We start from the raw sequence: 19,872 nt of genomic DNA, 5'->3' as shown, positions 1-19,872 counted from the left end.
TCAGATCCTCTGTGGTGTTTTATATAGAAAGATTCTGAAATCGGCAGTAACTGAAAAGATGTTCTGTTGACACTCTTTTCATTGTGTCTAACAACAAATCTTTTTATTAATCCTGCAGCCCTGGATTCTCTGTTGACCAGTGGAAACAGGCTGTGAACATTATATCGACACGCCTCATGAAGTTGATTCAGCGAACTTGTTAGCAAACACTTTGCTGTTGACACATCCAGCCGTTATTATCGTTCACTGGAAGTGCCGTTTCAGTTCAAACCAATATTTGCTTGGTTTTGGTCTCTACCACCTTCTCAGGAAAATATCTGGCCCGTGTTCACGAGTTGCTGCTTGGTGCTGAACAGGTAGTGCTCTTATCTCCAGATGTAGATAAGAGAAGCAGGAAATAACTGTGGGGAAAATGTTGCCCGTGTGACTGAACGCACGGATGGTTTCATTAACACTGTGTCAAAATACTGTGACGCTTCGATGCTTGAGCTGCTGCAGCTGCACTGGAGGAGCACTTCACTGTTTTAATTTTAGTGTCAGTTCTTCTGAATTCTGTGGTTAAGATTTGGTCCAAGTAGCGTAAATCATCCGTAAACAAAACACAAACAACCTCAGAGGAAAGTACTGGTTTGAAACCTTTAATGAGACAAAACAATAAACAATAAATTACAAGAAATCTGGATAAATAAATATTTAACTATTTATGCTTCGCCTTCATTTTCAGTAACAGTGCTTTGAAGAAAGAGCAACAGCAGTAAGAAAACAGGCTTAGAAAAAAAGCATTTTTATGGAGAATCAGACTAAACGATGAAGTCCAGCATCCCAGACGAGACCAGTCCTGAACTTCTTTCTTTTCCAGTAAATATCTTCATTTTGTAGAGGATGAGGTTTAATCCACGACCGGAAAACAGACCTCAGCCCATCAAAGTAGAGATCTGATGTAAACTAACTTTAAAGCGTTTGAAGCCTTGACCACACGTACACGGATGTTTATTAAAACGGATATTTCCCCCCTCTGCTCAGAGTGATGCCGTGCCAGTAGGTGGCGATAAAGTCTGCATCAGCGATTCGTCAGATAACTTCGTGAGCGTGTGCAGTGAGCTTATTTTCCCCTGGTGGTACTGAACACCTTTCTGACATACGACCTCGCGGTAAACTGACCAGGAGTCCGCCATTGTTGTAGTTTCATACGCATGATGATCACACAAAGCAACAAAGGGCATGAGCGACAAAAATCTGTTTTAGAGACCTAAAACACCGTCTGCATGTGAACCAGAGGCCCAAACCTGGAGGAAAACGTTGGTTTTGCTAAATGTCCGTCTACGTGTGGTCGAGGCCTTTGGCTCCCCTGAAGTTCATGTGAATCACGTGAACGTATGATGTGATTCATTCATCAGCTGTAACTCATTGTACCACAGCAGACCAAACAGTGAGTCTGTGTGAAGTGGCTCTGAGGTGAATCAGACACATTTCAACAGCAGATTTTAGGAGGAGTGGGAGTCCGAACCGGAGGGCACGGCGCGGCCACGTCACTGCAGGAGTGCAGTGTTTGAGAGGAGACGATTGAGGATAAGAGAGGTCTATGAGATGAATCATTTCATCTGCAGATGAATAATGAAGCTTTCAAAATAAGGTCAAACCTGCAGAGACCGGCTTGTCGGTGCCAGAGGAAGAGCTTCATCACAGGCGGAATCGTCTGTGGAAGGTCCAAGTGTCACTGCAGCAGCAGGAGCGGCAGCAGCTCCACCTCCAGTCAGCTGCTCTACGTCAGCTCGTTTCACCCTCTGCAGCTCTACAGCCCCTTCAGAGACGACACCTTCTTCTTCCGAGCGGCCAGCATCTCATAGAAGGGGTCTTTGCTGATGGCAGCTCTGCAGGTGGACGATGAAGGAGGGTTAGCGAACGAGACTTCCAGGAAATCATCATCATCATCACACTGATCATCAGAGTTTAAATGCGGCTCACTTGATGCTGTTGATCCATTCGTCCTTCTCCTCTGCGGTCGGGGCAGAGATTCTGTAAAACGTGTGGTTTCCCTCAACGACGCGGCCGTCTGCCTCCGTCTTGCAGGCCTTGATCACCTGATCTTTGTGGTCCGGGATGAAGAGCTCAAAGCAGTTCTGGGACAGAGCAGAACAAATAAGATGAGTCAGGAGATGTCTGGCAGCAGGGGCCGTCTGAGAAGTGCAAAACACAAATTAGTTTCGGTGTGTTTTGGGTTTGGAGGCAGTAAACAGATTTCCTGATGATACAAGATATGAAAAGAATACAGGAACAATCTGCTCACGCTGGAGGTTTTAAGAGGAGGACAAAGAATTAAAGGAGTGAATGGATATCCAGCAGACAGAAGAAAGAGTTTACCGGTTTCTTGGAGTCATCGACTTCTCTGATACTCAGATTTTCCAGTGGAATAATTCCTCTGGGTTCTTTATCCTTGTAAACAGAAAGGAAAGAAAATAAATTACTGACTGAAGCCTACACACAGTATTCAGCACATGTCTCTTCTATGCTGCAATACAGCCAAACAGGAAGTACTTACAGTTGTGTATTCAAAGTAGTAGAGGCAATTATCTGTGAGAATAAACCAGCGTCTCTTCCAGGTTTTAACTCGTCCACCTGAGGAGAGGTTACAGGTGAGCTTGACTCCAGTAAAGGCAAAACTGGATTTTACATGACAACAGCAACACTCTGAAGCACAGCGGATAAATCAAGCCCACTGACTGCAAAGACGAAAGCTGGGGTTAAAACTCGTCCAGCGGTTAGACACAGATGTGAAACAGCTGGACTTTTTCACATCGTGAGCAGCGTACAGCGCAGGGCGGAATTAGACACAAACACAAGATCTTTACTCTGAATCGAGTGTGTGATGTGAAGGTGGATGCTCACAGCCAGTGGGAGGAAAAAAAAGCAGGGGGAGGGTGTGGGAGGGGGCAGCTCAGAAGCAAAGCAGTGCATTAAAGCTGGGGAGGGAGAGGTGGGTACATACCTCCTGGAGTCAAAACCCATGAAACACAAACAAACAAGAAGAATGTCAACAAAAGAGAGTTACACAAAAACACTTTGTTCTGTTCAGCTTCAACACAACTGTGTCCTCCTCATGTTAAAGGTGCTATTACACATCCAGTCCACTAGAGGCCCCCCCGGCTCGCAGTGACTAACAGCAGGACCGGTCCAGACTGAACGGATGTAAGTCTGAATGCACGTACCCAGTTTGAGCAGCCATCCTTCCCTGTCCGGGTTGAAGAAGGTGTGCGTGAGGTCGTTCCCATCATCCTCTGGGATCTTAAAGGGCTCGTTCTTGATGCTGTCGTACAGGTTCTGCAGAGACGGTGAAATGAGGATGACGACATGTTGGAAATCCAGATTTATTCATGAACTAATGCTTTGCTACATTTGTCGTGTTAAACTTCTTTCGCCGTGTTGTGATACACATATATCAGAGAGGGAGATGTGATTTGAGCTGTTTCTGTGCTGCTTAAATTGATTTATCTTAGGAAGAGAAGCTCCTCTCACCCTGAGCAGCTCCTCGGGCAGGTCTCCTCCATCATTGATGCCTCTGTTCATGGCCGTGAATCTCTGAACAGATGGTTTGTCCTTCACGTTCGGGTTGTGTAGACTGGTGTTCAACATGATCACAGCGAACGACAACACGTAACACGTATCTGTAAGAGAACACAAAGTGTGTTTGTGTATGTTTTCGGGACTTTACCACTAAAACAACAGTTTAAAGTCTCCTTCAGGAGAAATCTGTGTTTCTCAGTGCCATCAGCTGATTGTAAGAGGATGTTTCCTCTGACTTGTGTGACAGCAGGTGATGTTTGCGAGACAGAAAGCAGCGACTATGTGTTAAAAATGTTTTTTAATATAGCAGGAGATCAAACTGGCAGCTGTGTTTCTGTGACTGAGTCTGGACATTATTACATTCAAACAATCTGAGGCCAGACTGCGCGCTGTGAAACAGACTTTTTAGAGAGGTTTTACTTTTTGTGTCTTATTTCTGGCTGCCATGACACTGGTGTCTCCTCCTCGTTTCCTGAACACACACACACACACACACACACACACACACACACACACACACACACACGTACCTGTGCTCTGAAACACTCCCGGGTTACAGCGGCAGTATCTCTGGGCGAACGCCTCCATCATGCGGTCGATCTTCTGAGCCTCGCCGGGCAGCCGGAAGCTCCACAGGAACTGCCTGAGAGCCTGAACCAGGTTCAAGTCGGTGAACTCGTGTAGGTCCAGGAAGGCGTGCAGAACCTGGATGTTGAAGTCATCTCTGCACGACACACGCCGTCCCACACAAACACGCACACGGGGGGGAGGAAACACAAGGAAAACAGGCTGAGGAGCTGAACGCGGCTCTGTTTAGCTCCCTGAGCTGGCAGCTGAAAGAGTTGGATCGATGTGATGGATCAGATAAAAACAGATCATCTGAAAGGATGATCCTTCAGCACTGCTAAGCTCACATAGAGTACTATTATATATTCATGAGGCCTGATTTGTCCTCGATGCTGCACATGTGGAAAAATATCAGAATGACCCTTTTTTAAAGAAAATGGTTCTCTGGGTCTGTTTTCACGCCCTCTGATGAGGAACAGACATTTTTCACAGCACAAACACTGAACAAAGGTGTAAATAATGAAATGAACGATGGCTGAATTCCATTTAGCTGCTTCAGTTTCAGGGTCCTGGTGTCATAAGGCAGCTGTTGGTGTCACTCACCTCTCCCCGAGATAGTCGCCGATAGCCGTCTTATTGAGCCCCTCGCCCTTGTAGAGAAACTTGGCGATGTCATCGCTGGTGTTTTTCAGGAGGGAGCTGTCAATCAAGAAGCGAATCCCCTGAGGGAGAAAACCAGAACATCACACACCCAAACAGGCATTTCAACCTGCTGCTGGTGAGACTCAGAGCGCCATCTAGTGGGCTGCAGAGGCTGTGGTTCTGCCAAAGGGTTCGATTAAATTCAATTTTTTAGGAGGGCATTTTACAAAGTTACTTACGTTATGTCTAAGTGTGGTCAAGAACACATAAATTCTACAAATGTAAAATGAAAACGCAGAAATTCTGCGATGAGTTACGTCTGAATATCACCAACGCATCATCAGGTAGAGACAAACCAACAGCTAAACGCTCCCTCGGATGCAGCGACACAGAATGGATCCGTGATGTGGGAGACAACCCTGCGCCACTAAGAGCTCCAGAGAGTGTGGTGAGGAAATCTGACCCTGAATGCATTAAACATGGCGCTGATGTTGAGCCAGAAGCACAGCGTGTTGAATGTGTTGAAATCCATTTGAGTGAATTTAAAGGAAAAACTGAATTCTCTGGTTGCAGCTTCTTGTGTGTGAGGACTTGTTTCTTTACTCTGTTTTATTATCATTGTAAACTGATGATTTATTCTCACCTTCTTGGGGTCCATGTTGAACTTCTTTCGGCCCATGGCCATCTGTTTATTCCTCTGCATACTTTTCCTAAAAACATGAAACAGAAGCTCAGTAACCCACCAACACTGAAAACACTCATTGATTAATCAACTGGGCTGATTTGTCAATCATTTTTTAAATACTTGGAATAATTTTCCCGTTCAAACATGTACAGCCGCATTACTCATATATCATCACTGCCACTGGGTAGCTTATTTGCATATTCATTCATATATACATGCATACTAAATGAGGCAAAGGTGTAGTTACATCCAAGCGATGTTAAGGCATGAACAGATTTTTTCATGGCAAAAAATTATAAATGTGTAATTTTGATGAGCAGATTAGTTTTTAGGGGTTTAATCAAGGCCAGGGAAGGAATTCTACTTTATTTATCAAGCAAAAATGCCAAACACTCGCTAGTTTCAGCTTTCATTTCACACACAATCACATCCCACAGCCTTCTTCAGCTTTCAATACAGCTGGAAGTCTAATAGCTGGACCTTGTGTTTAGAATATTTAGCACTGAATAGCTTTGGGTTTTGAACTGTCAGTCGTTGAAAATAAGAAATCTGAAGAGGTTTTTAATCTTCAGTTTATAGACTATGATCATTAGAGAGGGAAAAAACCATTGAGCACATTAATCAATAACGTTACATCTTAGTTACAGTGGACTCTGTTCTGAAAGTCTGAGATTTTTCAGGTCGTTTTCTGTCTTTCTCCATGAATGCATTTCCATTACAACAGAGGCCGAGTGGACCGTGGCTGCCCACGCACAAGCACAGAAAAGGCTGCTGAGAGATACTTCACCTCTCTTCAGTCAGGCCCAGGTTTTCAATCTCATTGGTCACCTCTGCTATCTCATCCTTCAGCCTCTGAGAGCAGACAGGGAGAGAGGAGGAGAGCGATGAAACAACAGCAGACATGTGATGTGTGTGTGACGCCTGACCCTCCTGGAGATGCTTTGATCTCACCAACAGCACAATGCATGACACAGCCGTCTACATCTCGCTGACCAACGCATCCAGACAAGCACTCCGTCCTGAAGAGATGACCCATAAAAACCCCTAAAAGTGTGGACGTGATTCACTCTCAGACAGACTCATTCTTCCTCTCGGCAGGAGTTATGTGGAACAGCCGCCCTCTGCAGAAAATCCTCTCTGGGAGCTGTAGCACCTGTTCTGGGGTCAGAGCCGACCACCGTTCCCCTGCTCCTCCTCTCCCCTGCGCTGACCCAGATTTATCAGCCTACCCCCCCCACCCGACTCCCTCCTGGGTCTGCTTAAGAGTCCCACTGGTGGGGAGACGGGAATACGCAGGATCAAAGACTTTGACTGGCTTAGTGGAGTTGCTCCGGAGAGCTCAGAGGTTACAGGAGGAGAGAGCAGAGCAGAGAAACAGATGGAGAAACACTGAAGCCAGCAGAAAAGATAATGAACAAAGATAATTATAGAGGAGAGGGACGTTGAGGAGGCCGGCGTCTCAGATTAGAGCTGAAACCATTGCCAGCTCTCAGCGACTGAGCGTGTGTGTGTGAAAACCAGACAAACAAGGTAAATAACTTCACTCGTCTGGATTCCTCCGTGTGCCTTTCCATGGTGACGCCCCCTTACAAATGAACGGCGTCCTCTGTCTCCATTACTGGAATATTTCATGGCTCATTACACATCACCCCTCCAGGGCAACACAGGGCAGGGCTTACAGGAGAGGCACGCCGAATGGGAGTCGACCTTGGTAATAAACGCCATCAATCTATTGGCACAGCGTCGCCGCCCGGAGGCCATGTGTGCGTTTCCTTTGTGTGCGCGTTTTCTTTGTCTGTGTGTGTTTTGGGTGTCCACCCAGCTGACTGAGGACTTGGGATGGGGTTCGATAACATTTTATCAGATCTGAATCCCTCTGAATTGCTTATCGATTCTTTTTGGTTTGTTTGTTTGGTGAGGAATGAAAAAAAAATCTTAATAAATATGCATTGTGTTTATTTCACTCAGGTGTAACACCAACTGTAAGCAGGTGGAGCCACAAGTTCTTACTTTCACATAATGGATGGTAAATAACATTTAAACAAGCAACTTGACGTTCTCCCGTTTGTGTTGAGTACGCCTCACATTAGCTTCAGATGAACCAGAACAGAGGGACTATGGATGTTTTCCACTTACGCTAAAATCATGTTAGAGAGGAATCTCTTCACAGCCAGATCACAGTGTCTAAAGATTAGATGATTGACAGACTGATTGATTTTTCTGTCAATAAATTAATCTATTCATTAACAAACTGTTTCAGCTTGAATGAAAATAATGGCTTGCAGCCCTAAACTTTATACTTAAATTAGTCATCAATTCAAGATAACTAAAGATGAGGTGTCGGTTGAGTACAAGGTCGTTATTCAGTCTTTTATTTATCTAGAATTTTTGTTCATGAGGATAAGGCCGGCTTCCCCTCTTATCTTGCCAAACAAATGTACCCAGATAAGGAGCTAACACAGACAGTCCCGCTAATTTATTTAAGGTTGTAGGAGGAACTGAGGCAGGGGGTGAACCTATCCCTAGAGCTAGAGGACACACATGCATGTGGTCCACCCCCCTCGTACACATGCACCCCACACAAAGAGGATCATCTATCGTGAACTCGTACAGTAACGCTCCGGTGGTCGTACGCCTTTACTCCCCCACCCCCTACCCTCCATCCACACATATCTACACACACACACATGTCCCTCGACACATGGGTCTAGACACGGAGGTCCAAATCTACTCAAGGACACAGAGAGGAGAAAGAACAAGCTGAACAATGTGACGTTCAGACAAAGAGGGAAAAATGGAAATGTGAACATTGCACTGTGCGATCAAGCAATTCCCTGAAATAAATCAAACGGTTTAAAGAACAGGTTCACAACGGTCTTAAAACCTTCGTCAGGAGCTCATATGAACACTAAAACAGATTCACACTGACCATTAACAGATCCCTTCCAAATGGACCATCAGTGGAAGTGATGGGAGACAGTCCTCGATCTGTTCAAAGGTTTACTCAAACGTTTATCTGAAGTTAATATGAGTCACACAAATCAAGTGGAGGTCTTCCATTAGTGCTTTTAGTACCAAATCCCCTCTTTTGTTACTTCCACTGCAGCTCAACAGAAAAACACCGTCCAGGGAAACACAAAGAGGGGATTTTATACTGAAAAACACTGTAACTTTGGAGGATATCCACTTGGTTTGTCTAACTCAGACAGGCTGAATATAAACTTCAGTTTTGAATTAACAATAGTTAACCTTCATTTTATAAAATGTTGAAGAAAAAATGTGCAGACAGCCACAGGGCTCACAAGCAACTGCCTTTCAAGGCTGAAAACATTTTGTCCAGTCAGTAACGGGGACAAGACGCTGAACTCCAGACGAATTGTGCTGGTTTAAAGTTGAACAAATCGATTAAAGGAATAAAAGTGTGAAAAATGTATGTGTGTGTGTGTGTGTGTGTTTTTACTTGTATGTCGTGCAGCAGCTCTTGTTTTCTGCGGCGAATGCTTTCCAGCTCCTGTCTCTCCTCTGGACTGAGGTCATCAGGCACTGAGGAGAGGAGTAAATGTAAGCAGTCAAATACAAAGATCCAATATGCTCTCACACACACACACACGCACAATAGACAGACTGCATACATAAACACACACACACACACGTAAAAAGGAAGCAGAGAGACCTGAGAGTCCCATTGCTCTGGGTCACTATGGCAACACAATTTTGATCCATCAAATTACCCCCAACATCCAAACCACAAAGCGGAGGCTGAAATCAGCCCTGTTTGTCTTATACAGATGCACGCACACACACACACACACAAACACACACACACACAATGACTTTGGTCATAATATCACTGCCAGCAATTCAGTATGGAGGAGGAATCAACAGGAAGTAATAACACAAGAAATATTGCTCTTTATAAGTGAAGAAAGCAGCATTGAGATTGGCTGCTACAGAGAATAAAACAGGCTGCTTTCAGGGCCATTTAAACACTGAAATAAGTCGTTGCTGAGTGTTGTCAAAAAATCTATAGGCAGACTTCATTTGAAGCTCGAATAACTGTGTACAAATCAGTGTTCCAGCGACATTTTTCTGACATATCGGTGGAAAGTGTGTAGGTGTTGGAGACGGGGAGACTGAACTCTGCAGAGAAGAATGGGAGAAACCTTTGAAAAACATGGTACACTATACAAACTGCATTACAGCAAATTATTGCAATGAAAGTTTGTTTTCTCATACAGTGCTGATATTAAGGTCACCACAGTCTAGTCCAGCTGATGAATAACAGAAATAAGCCTTTTTTTGTTTAATAAAAGAAGCTGAGTGGTTACGTGGGTGTCCTGATATCTTACTGTATATGTTAAGCTCAAATGCCGCCGTACATTTAATACTTAGAGTTAACTGTACATGTGTACAAGTGTGTACTGTGATAGAAGAGAAGTTCATGTGCCCGCAGACACACACAATATCTGCTGAGGAACGATAAGGTAAGGAGGGAAACGTGGATCTGTCAGTCACTGACTTGTGGTTTTTCTCAAAAAGTCTTGAGTGAGAAGAAAAAGGACGAAGGACTGAAGAGTGAGAGAAGAATTACTGTGCTTATCTGCATAAATTCAGGTTTAAAATCTAAAAATTCTCTCATAATAATACTTCTGCAATGGCTGCTCTCTGAGGCATATGAAATACTCTAACCTGTGACAAAGGTTGAAGAAAAGGCACAATTTTTGCCAAGTAACAAGGAGCCACAGAGGACATATCAAGCTGTGCTGCTGCTGCTGCTGCTGCCGTTTGTCTGCCTCATTAGAGGAGTCAAGCTGAGGGATTCAAACAAACACTTCATTTCACTTCGCCATCATGACCAAGTGACTCAGTGTCAGCCTCTGGGGCGACAGAGAACTAAATAAATATGTCAATATAAAAAAAGCTATTTAATCACCCAAAAACCACCAATTCCTAACTGTAAAAACATTATTACAAGCAAAGCAATGCCTTCTGAGGCACTGGACTCATTTTGAATGGAAGCGTGAAAGCTCACAACTGCATCAAAAAAATAAAGTACATTTTTAAAAAATCCTGACTCAAGGCACACGTACTAGCTTTCACAGAGCTTTTTCACAGTTTTCCCTCAGCAGACGAGTTTGCAGGGGCTACAGTCTACCTGTAGATGTACATAACAAACAATGATCTAATACAGACTAACAACCATTTCCTTTATCAATTAACCTGATGATTATTTTCTGGATTAATCATTTGGTCTGTAAAATGTCAGCCAACAGGGAAAAAACCACCAAAGCTTTTGTTGTATCAGACTAAGAAAACTCAATTTCATCCTGATAAAAGACACAAAAACCTGACAAATATTCGCATCTAAGAGGCAATTTTTGCTTAGATTCACTTAAACTATTAAACAAAATTCTAAATTGCTGCAGATTAATATTCTGTCGTAAGCCTGTTAAAGTCCATCCACAAAAAAAGCAAAGCAGTAGAAAGCTTCAGAGGAAGCTAGTAAAAAGACCTTCAGTTCAGGTTCAGCTTTTTCCTCACGACATGCAGACACCTCTATGTACAATGCAAATTAAGTACAGTCCACGATGGCGTGACAGGTGCCACAGCCATGGACACTGATATCATTTATATACTGCAAACACACAGACAGTGACGCACTTGTTCATCACACACACACCACCCTCGCCCACAGAGAGAGATTTAAGTAGGCCGGAGCAGCTCTTATTATAAACCTGAGGACAAGAATAACGCGCCATTGTGAGCAGAGAGGCAGTGAAAATGGCATTCACACTCCCCTCTGTGGCTTTTCATTAAGAGAGGAAATAACAGAGTGGATTTATGACTGCTTATGAAACAGTGTCATATCATCCTCCTCTCAAGCATAAAACACATAGATTCTGGTGTAAATAACAACATGAGTCTTCAACCAGCTGCTCTGCACAGTCTGGAGGTCACAATGTGTGTTTGTGTTGGCAAGTAATGGGACACCTTGTCATAGCAATGCTGCTAATGATCCGCCGCTATGGACAACCAACATATCCAGGCCTGAAGTTCACTCTCTTTACTTCTACCTCCACCCTCTTGCTTCTTAAGTTATGCAACACATCACATCCTCACAAGACACAATCACATGTGTAAATGAAGCTAAAACCACACGTATGTGTCCGTTCTGGTTGTGCTTCCGGCTCTCATGAGCTTTCTGAGGAAGCCGTGACGACACACATGTACACACACAGACACTCACTCATTCAGATAACTTTCAGCAAAAACCGCTCGAATGCAGAAGCTCTAATGACGCACGAAACACCTACACATTTGTGTCATAATGCTGAGGTTCCTACCAGAGAAAGCTGCTGTCTGCTGAGTGACTTCACCACCGGTCTCAATGGTCCCAGTATGCCCAGTGCAGCCGATAACACACAGTTCATTAGTATTTAGCAGATTAATTCTTTGTTATTTCTATAGCTACAGCTGCAGAGTCCACAAGTCTAACTTTGCCAGCAATTCCAGTACAGAGCAGCCGCTTTCCTGCAGTCCAGTCTGCTGACTCCAACAGCACAATAATAATCCAGTCCTGTCCGAGCCCTCCAATCCCAGTCCCAATCCTGTGGCCCTCTGCTCCAGCCTTCCCTCTTCTTAATCCTCAGGCACTCATTCCAGCAGAGGGGAGAGAGGAGGGGAGCAGGCCTGCAGCTAAATGAGGATGAGGACGAGTGTGTTCATGGGTGTGTGTGTGTGTGTGTGAGTGTGTGTATGAGGGGAAAACCCTTGAACTCTCATCTCTCTCCCCCTCCCCTCTGTCCATCTTTACTCCTCCCTCAGTGAGCACAGCGTCAAACACAGGCTCCCCCACGTGGACACCGGCGTCCGAGAGAGAAGGTGGGGAGGTGCAGCTTTGCATGACTTCAAAACAGACGTGAGGTGGACTCACCTCTCCTGCTGGACAACACCCAAAATGCGACAAATAAACGGCTGAACAAAACCTCTCTGCTATGGCAGAATTAAACACACACGCACCAACAACAGCTCCCTCATTGGCCCGTGTCATTATTCCACCCAGAGGACGGCAGCTGACCCCACACCCGAGGCTAAGCACTTTGGTTATGAAAATTATCTGTGTTTGAGAATGAGAGTTTTAGCGTCTAGCAGGGCAATAATTGTCTGTTTCAGTGTTTACAAGACTATAATTGTCTGTTTCAATGGCCCCTGGCCCGAGGACAACAGGGCGATATAATCCTGCGGTTATGGTAAACTCCCTGGTGACTGATCGCATTCATGCAGCCTTGAGGCTCGAAAGTCCAACAAGGAGGCAGGAACAAATCCAACGGCAGGGGAAAGAACAGGGCAGAACAAGAAGTGCCCCCTGACACAGAAAAGGAAAAACATCCTTATGCGACAGAGAGAGGAAGTGAGGAAATTTGACAGCCTCAGCTGCTCTCCCAGGCTGGAAAAGTCTTTTAAAGTGAAGGAAGGCTGGAAAAAGCTATCAAAATGGACAACTATACTTAAAAATAAGGTGGTACTCACTCTGTCAAATGGAGAAAAAGCTATGAAAGCTACCTGTCCTGCTGGCAGTCCTGATATTTCCTTCATGACAGCAGCTGCCTCACTTAAAAAACAACTTATGTTACTGGTTGTCCATTTTGATAGCTTTTCCCAACCGGCTGAATGAACCATCTTATTTTAAAGCACATCTGGTCATCTGCGTGGACAGTTTTCAGATACCTCACTTTACAGCACACCCTCTAAAATGTGCAGCTGTGGAAAAGCTGATTGATAATTAGCAATAACAATTTCAAGTTAATGTTATGTTTTTCTAGCAAAGTCTCCCTCCCTGCAATGACCTTTTGCGGTTTCTCCACGGTCTCCTCCCGCTGACGATGTCCAACACTTTGGTCACAAGTTGGGAAAGCAAACAGGCCAAGTGAACTTAAGTTTGAGGGCAATTCCTTCATGTCCAACCGATAAAAGGATGCATTGATTGTATTTATAGACATGCGAGCTATACAGTGCTGCACAGCGAGCACAAACCCCCATGGGGTCTGGGCCTCAATCCAGATTAATAATAATGGATCCCTTGTGCCAGTTAATAAACACTGCCTAAGAGCATTAACGAATCTGTCTAATGAGGACTTGTTGCTTGCACTCTGCTGACAGGAAATTAAATGCCAAAACACACTAAACTACCTGGTTTCCAGATGATACGTAAAAAGCCCACTTCAGCCGTCTAACGTTAGATAAAGTTACGTTAGTTGCTAGTTAGCTAGCTTAACTGGTTAGCCTCTCGGTTAGCCCTCCTGCTCACTGGAACTAGCGTTAAAGCGGGTCAGGAAACTTACCGACTCCGTCTTCCGACTTCAAAACCATGTTTGAGCGGTCGCTCAACGCTGACTTGGACAGCACCGCTAAGTTTTTTTCACTTTAAAGTTAAGTTAAGTTAAATTAAGGTCGTGAGGTATCTGTATTTTCTCACTCTGTGACCGTTAGACGGGGAGTTAATGACTGTCTGTGGAGACAGCCGGTGTTGGGGCAGGATGACGTAGGCGTGGCTTCAACGGCAGCAGCCAATCAGAGACCAGATAGGCACAAACACGCAAACGTCTATCTGTCTGTCAATCAAAAAATACTTACTGTGGGTCCACATAACGACATAATGCAGTAAGACACAATCTCAATGAAATATGAAATAGGCCTAAAATATCAACTTTTGATGTCAAGTTTATGACATTTTCAGTCCTAACTGTGACCAAGTATGTGTAGAAATGTAGAAACTTTTAGATCATAAGAATGAGATACTAATCACAATTTTGAGAGAGTATCTCCTCTTTGACTCAGTAACTGAATATCTCATCATTTTGCTTTGTTTGCAGCGAGGCTGTCTTGTTATTTTGACATGGAAATTAATGAAAAAAAGACATGTGTGCATGCTTAAATCTGAATGTATATTTATAGATGTGTGCATGTCGATTATCTCTGTCTGAATATGGGTGTAGCTGCATGCTCACAAAGTCAGTTTTAATGTCTTTTGGCATGGTGATAAGTGCAAATATTCCACTTCCACATGTTTTAATACTCCACCCTGTACTACGTGATGAAAGGCTTGGCAAAGGGATATAATATCCTCCTCATTGAAGCAGGAAGAGGATACAGGACTCAACAAGAGGTTAAAAAAACAATTAAGATTAAAGTAATAAAGAAGAGAGACATATTTATCCATATGGGTGTGAGGACTGAGGAAGCAGGTTTGATATCAGAGATAAATGTCCTGTGTGTGAGGGAAAGAGGAAGGGAGAGGAGAGGATGCAGGGAAGGATAGAGGAAAGGAGGGCAAAGGATTGCAGCTGTGCGCTTGAATCAGTGCTTTATTCAGACTTTGGACGCACCAAAAACAGGATATGCTGAGGAGGGGTAGGGAAGAACTGCTGCAATTTAACATTTAAAGGGTCAGCTCACACAAACACAAAAGACAGTTTTTTTTCCTTCTAGTTAGTAACAAGCTGTGAACTGTTTTCATGGGGACTTTTTCTTTGGTAGAAAGTAGCCTGGATGAAAACTACTGACAGAGACACACATTGCTGAAGAAAAGAGACATCACTGTTGCTTTTTCATTTTCACCACAAGTAAAATCACATTCATCTCCATTGTATTGAGGCCAATTAAACCAAAACTATCTGCGTGAGACAATGAGCCAACTGTTTAATACTTAGAAACAGCAAATGTAAAGATACTAACCATTTTCAAAGCTACAACAGCCTATTGAGCAAATGTGCTTCACGGATAAAAGGCTTATCTGTGAAATAATCACAGTTTCAGAGGCCTCAAGGCAGAGAAAGACTGAAAAAGAAAGCAGAGGAAATTACAAGAAAAGACAGGGGAAAGTCCAGCTGCAGAATCATAGAGCTGCACGGCAAATGGAAATAACCCGGGTGAGCACCGTGCTGCTTTCATTGTGTGAGGATGGCGTTTGAATGGGCACACCAGCACAGCATGAGCGCACCTGCACAGAGGGAGAGCAGTGGGCAGCGATGGAGATTATGTCACTCCAGCACCCACTGGAGAGGAGGATCCTGGACCAGAGGATGGTGGGAGCGCGTCACGTCCACATATCAAGCCCACCACCATCTCACGCAAACACGCACAGTTTGCCTGACTCGTGTGTGGAAGCATAGCATGGCATGCACGCACACACACACACACACAGAGTGCTCTGTGTCTTAACAGAAAATCACCACAGCAACTGAACACTAACAGCACTTTGTGCCAGTCTTGCTCTCTATGTCTGTTTTTTTTTTCTTTTGTTTTTAATTTCTATCAAGAGTCACACAAAAGCAACATTTAACCAGCAAAAACCTGTAATAACAACACTGATGGCAACTGATCTATAAGGTACTTAAGTAGAAAAAGAAAAATCATGTTCACACAGCTCTTAATGAAGGTCGTTTACTTATTGAGGCTCACAAAAAGAAGCTCTCAAATACTTAACAGCACATTTCTATTTTCTAATAGAACAGAAAAGTGCATTTTCTTGAAAGGCACTCACCTGTGGCTGCAGCAGGTGCCCCTGCTCGTACAGACGGACAGAGAAATGCCTGGAAACTGGAGGCGCACAGCTCACTCACAGTCCCCATCACAGCACAGTGAGTTTGAGTCGAAACAGCGTTCAAGGCTATCAGCGTCCTCTCAGCATCTCTTTGTTTTACTCCCCTTTAAGTCGGTGTCATATTTAAGTAAAAGGAGGCTAAATCAGCTGCAGGCTGTAGCTGTGGCCCTTGAAAAAGCCGGGCTTTTGGTGTTTTCCCTGCCGACTGCCACCAGACTCTGACAGACTCTCACAGAAAACACTCTCTGCTCTCCCTCTCTCTCCTCCTCCCTCCTCCTCGCTCTTGTTCACACACTTGACCTTACTCCTCAATTCAGCCTCACACACTCCACGCTCGCGCTACTACACGACAAAAGCCGTTATGATACATGTTAATGCATTTTTAGAGAAGTGATAGAGGGAAAAAAAAAAGCGTTTTCACATAAAAAGGATGCACGTATACTGTAGACACACACCCACTGCTGTGTCACTCTGAACAGTTGTTAAAGTATTCTTGGAAGTGATGACAAATGTACACACAACCTCGTATCCTCCTGTTTCACACCTACACACACACATATCAGAGCCCAGTTTAGTTTAGTCAGAGCTGAGTAAACACACACAAACACGCACAGACACATAAGTTATGTTGCATATCAGTGGCAGAAGATGTACTAACACCCTTTATGTGAGTAAAAGTACCAGTACTACAATGTAGGAGTTTCAAAATGAGTATTTCAGGGGTTTATTACCAATATGTAACTGTAATATCTTTAATTTTAACACGCTGCATGTGTTTCAGTGGATTTCTAACAAGCTTTTATTAAATTAAAACTAAAGTATTTGTAGATTGTGTGGCATGGATCAATTTATCTGCTTGTTATAGAGCTATAAAAAATATTGATCACAAAAAGTAAAGTATATGGGAGTGTTATAACCTTATATCAGTTATATTATTTGATTATGATTACTGACATATTCACATGTAAGCAGCATTTCTATACTGTAGCTGGTCAAAGTGGAGCCTTTTTAAAGATTATTTGGGGGCTTTTTTCATCAAGGCGCTCGAGGTGGAGGTAATTTTAACTGCTTTAATACATAATCTTTGGTCATTAAATCTATAAGGAAGCATCACGTTTCATAAACTGATATGTTTGGAATAAAACAATCTGCAAAGAAATCTGTAACTATTGCTGGCAAATGAACGTGGTGGAGGTGAAAGTACAATATGTACCTATGAATTTTTAAGTAAAATAAAGAAGTATAAAACAGAAATACTCAAGTAAAGTACTTCCAAATTGTACTTCAGTACATAAATGTAATCCAACACAACAAGATCCCAGACTTTGGTCTCAAAAATATCAGAAAAGTGGTAGCCAATCAGCAATACTTTTACAAGTTTTGATGACATCCTGCTTTTGTTTGTTTGGAGGGTTAAAACACTTTATGTGGAGCAAAGTCAAGCCTTTGCCAAATGAATCGAAGCAGTTAGGGCAGAAGTAACAGTACTTGCAGTAGTACACTATCAGCGTGTAAGAAACAGCTGTGAAAGTCAGAGCAGTGGCAGTAAATGGTAGCCTTTATTTATCAGTGCCAAGGAATCAGATGCACAGGAGAAAAGGTATGCTTTCCCTGCTTAATGTTAGAGCACATGCAACTCAATCTGCCAGGTTATTTCTGGAGCTCTTAAAGAACTAAACATGAGTACGATTCACTACTGATCACCTCGAGAAAAGCTGCTTCGGTGTCGGCTGTTGGCCCAGAAACCTGACTGAAATGTAGAATTTAAATATCAGTACAAAAGCAACCATTTACGTTCATTACTGGCAGTGCTGGAAGAGGCCTTCGCTAAGAATGAAGTCTGTATAACAACTTGTGGTAAAAATACGTGGAGTATGCGAGCAGGTGTTGCTGCAGCCGTTGCATTGGAGCAGCTAGTCTATATAAACCTACAGCTTTATCTATTTATATGCTGCATCTGCCATAAAGAACCAGTGCTACAATTAATGTGACACTGTGTGAGTGAGCGTGATATCTTTGACCTTCAAGGCCGCCTTTGAGTTTGATTTTGCTCCTTTGATACACAGTGGACTTCCACACTTTCACTTGCACTACATTTCCTATCAGAATCTCTCCATTTCTCTCAATCTCTGTCACTCATTAAGCCTCCTTCCTCCTCTCTCTCTGCAGAGCTGACCCCTTTCTGTCGCACTTGACCTCATCCAGTCACCCATAACACTCCAGACAACCAGGAACTAGTCCGTTCAGCTCGATCAACTTTGGCAGCGTTTTGTGTCTTTATAACATTCAAATTCACAAACTGGAGTATACATACCTATATATATGCACGTCTAGTGCTAGAAAGCAGACGTCACAGGTGGCAGGTTGTGCTGAAAAACAGAGAAAGAGTAGGTGGTGTGACGTTAGCAGCCCCACTGAACTTCTGTGTGATTTGCATATAAAATAAAGGAAAAAAGGAGAGAGAGTCTGGCTCCACAGCATGAGCTTCATCAGGCAGCAATGCTGATGAATTGTGTACAAAGGGACCTTTCTATAAATAGATATATGCAGTTTACTCCCTTGTGTTGCACTGCCAGCTGCTGCGTATCCTTTAAACCATGTCCAGTGTACGACGGAAACTCAACAGCGTCAAGGTACCAGTATCAGTTAAGACAACAAATCTGCAAAATGTACTCAAAATATCTAAAGTATAAACACTCAAAGAGCAGAATGATCCCCTTCAGAGTGTCGTGGATACTGCTGGGTAGCTTCATTTATAACAATGTATATTTTGTAGACTAATCATACAGCATGTTTTACATATAAAATCATAAAATTGAAACACTCAAGTAAATTCAAAATTGTACTTAATTACAGTATTTGAGTAAATATATATACGGTCCATCAGTGAAGATCACAGTGTTGATGTGAAATCCGCCAACAGTCCAAGCTTCCTGTTGTTTTATTCACATGTAAGGTGATTAATGTTTTTTGGCAGGATGTATAAAATTAACAGGCCGAAAGCGAGGAAATCATAATTCTTCTGCCGTCATCTCATCGTCTGTTATCTCTGAACATGGGGACAGTGAGAAACGTCCACATGGAGAAAAGAGAAGTCAGAAAAAGTCTGAGCCAGATTCAGATTTCAGTGCTTTCACATGCTCATTTACATTATTATCATCTTTTCTGTTTGTGAGCCTCCTAACCCTAACCCTTACTTCACTTCCTCTTCCTCTCTCAGGGCAGCTCTCCTCGACTCCTCTCTTAAATGCATCTGGTTGCCGTGACAACCAGAAAAAGACCAGCATGTAATGGAGCAACAGAAGTGCAACGAGCATCTTTCCTTCCGGCCACGGCTGAGAAACACCATCATTCATCTTCTTCGTGCACATTCAAAAGCTCATGGGGACTGTTTGTGTGTTTGCGTTGCTGGTTCGTTCATCTTTTCCATGAATGTCTGTTCACAGCGGTCTATCACTGCAAACCACAAATGTCAATGTCAGCTTTAGCCGCGAGCTCGGATAACAAATCAGATAAGAGGGTCAGGCTGTCTGCTGTGGAGTGTGATGAGACGGATTCAGAAGTAAAAAACAAGGTCGGAGCCACTGCAGAAACTCTAAAATAATGCTGAACATGATCTGAATGTCCTCAAGTTCGAGGCAGCAGGTGAGCCTGATGTCCAGACTTCAGAGCTGCTGCTTCAGACATGCACCTTCCTTTTGTGTTTTTCTAAATTGCGTTAAATTTATTATATTCTCCTTTATTGCATTTCAATGTCAAACACACTGACTGTACTTGTAAGGCAGTGAGCTGCGTGGACACGCTGTCTTGTCTT

At 43.4% G+C, this 19,872-nt stretch overlaps 1 protein-coding gene across 3 annotated transcripts; it reads right to left on the bottom strand.

Moving 5' to 3' along the window:
* Window positions 1-624: 624 nt before the first annotated feature.
* LOC143339167 (cytohesin-1-like) lies at window positions 625-16,201 on the bottom strand. Of its 3 annotated transcripts, none has more exons than XM_076760253.1 (12): window positions 15,999-16,201; window positions 8,916-8,998; window positions 6,243-6,307; window positions 5,414-5,480; window positions 4,732-4,850; window positions 4,092-4,285; window positions 3,514-3,662; window positions 3,206-3,318; window positions 2,540-2,618; window positions 2,362-2,433; window positions 1,966-2,120; window positions 625-1,871 (listed from the first exon to the last, which is right to left on the bottom strand). In XM_076760253.1, exons 1-12 carry the CDS (start codon window positions 16,084-16,086, stop codon window positions 1,793-1,795), a joined length of 1,263 nt encoding a protein of 420 aa, XP_076616368.1. In that variant the 5' UTR covers window positions 16,087-16,201; the 3' UTR covers window positions 625-1,792. The 3 variants fall into 3 exon arrangements, with proteins under 3 accessions (XP_076616368.1, XP_076616369.1, XP_076616370.1); XM_076760254.1 differs by lacking the exon at window positions 15,999-16,201 and adding an exon at window positions 13,798-13,938; XM_076760255.1 differs by lacking the exon at window positions 15,999-16,201 and adding an exon at window positions 11,800-11,890.
* Window positions 16,202-19,872: the final 3,671 nt, after the last annotated feature.

Source organism: Chaetodon auriga, chromosome 20 (genome assembly GCF_051107435.1).
Source record: "Chaetodon auriga isolate fChaAug3 chromosome 20, fChaAug3.hap1, whole genome shotgun sequence".
Classification (NCBI taxonomy): domain Eukaryota; kingdom Metazoa; phylum Chordata; class Actinopteri; order Chaetodontiformes; family Chaetodontidae; genus Chaetodon; species Chaetodon auriga.
The sequence above is the reverse complement of the archived record's forward strand: the minus strand, read 5'-3'. Positions and strand labels throughout refer to the sequence as shown.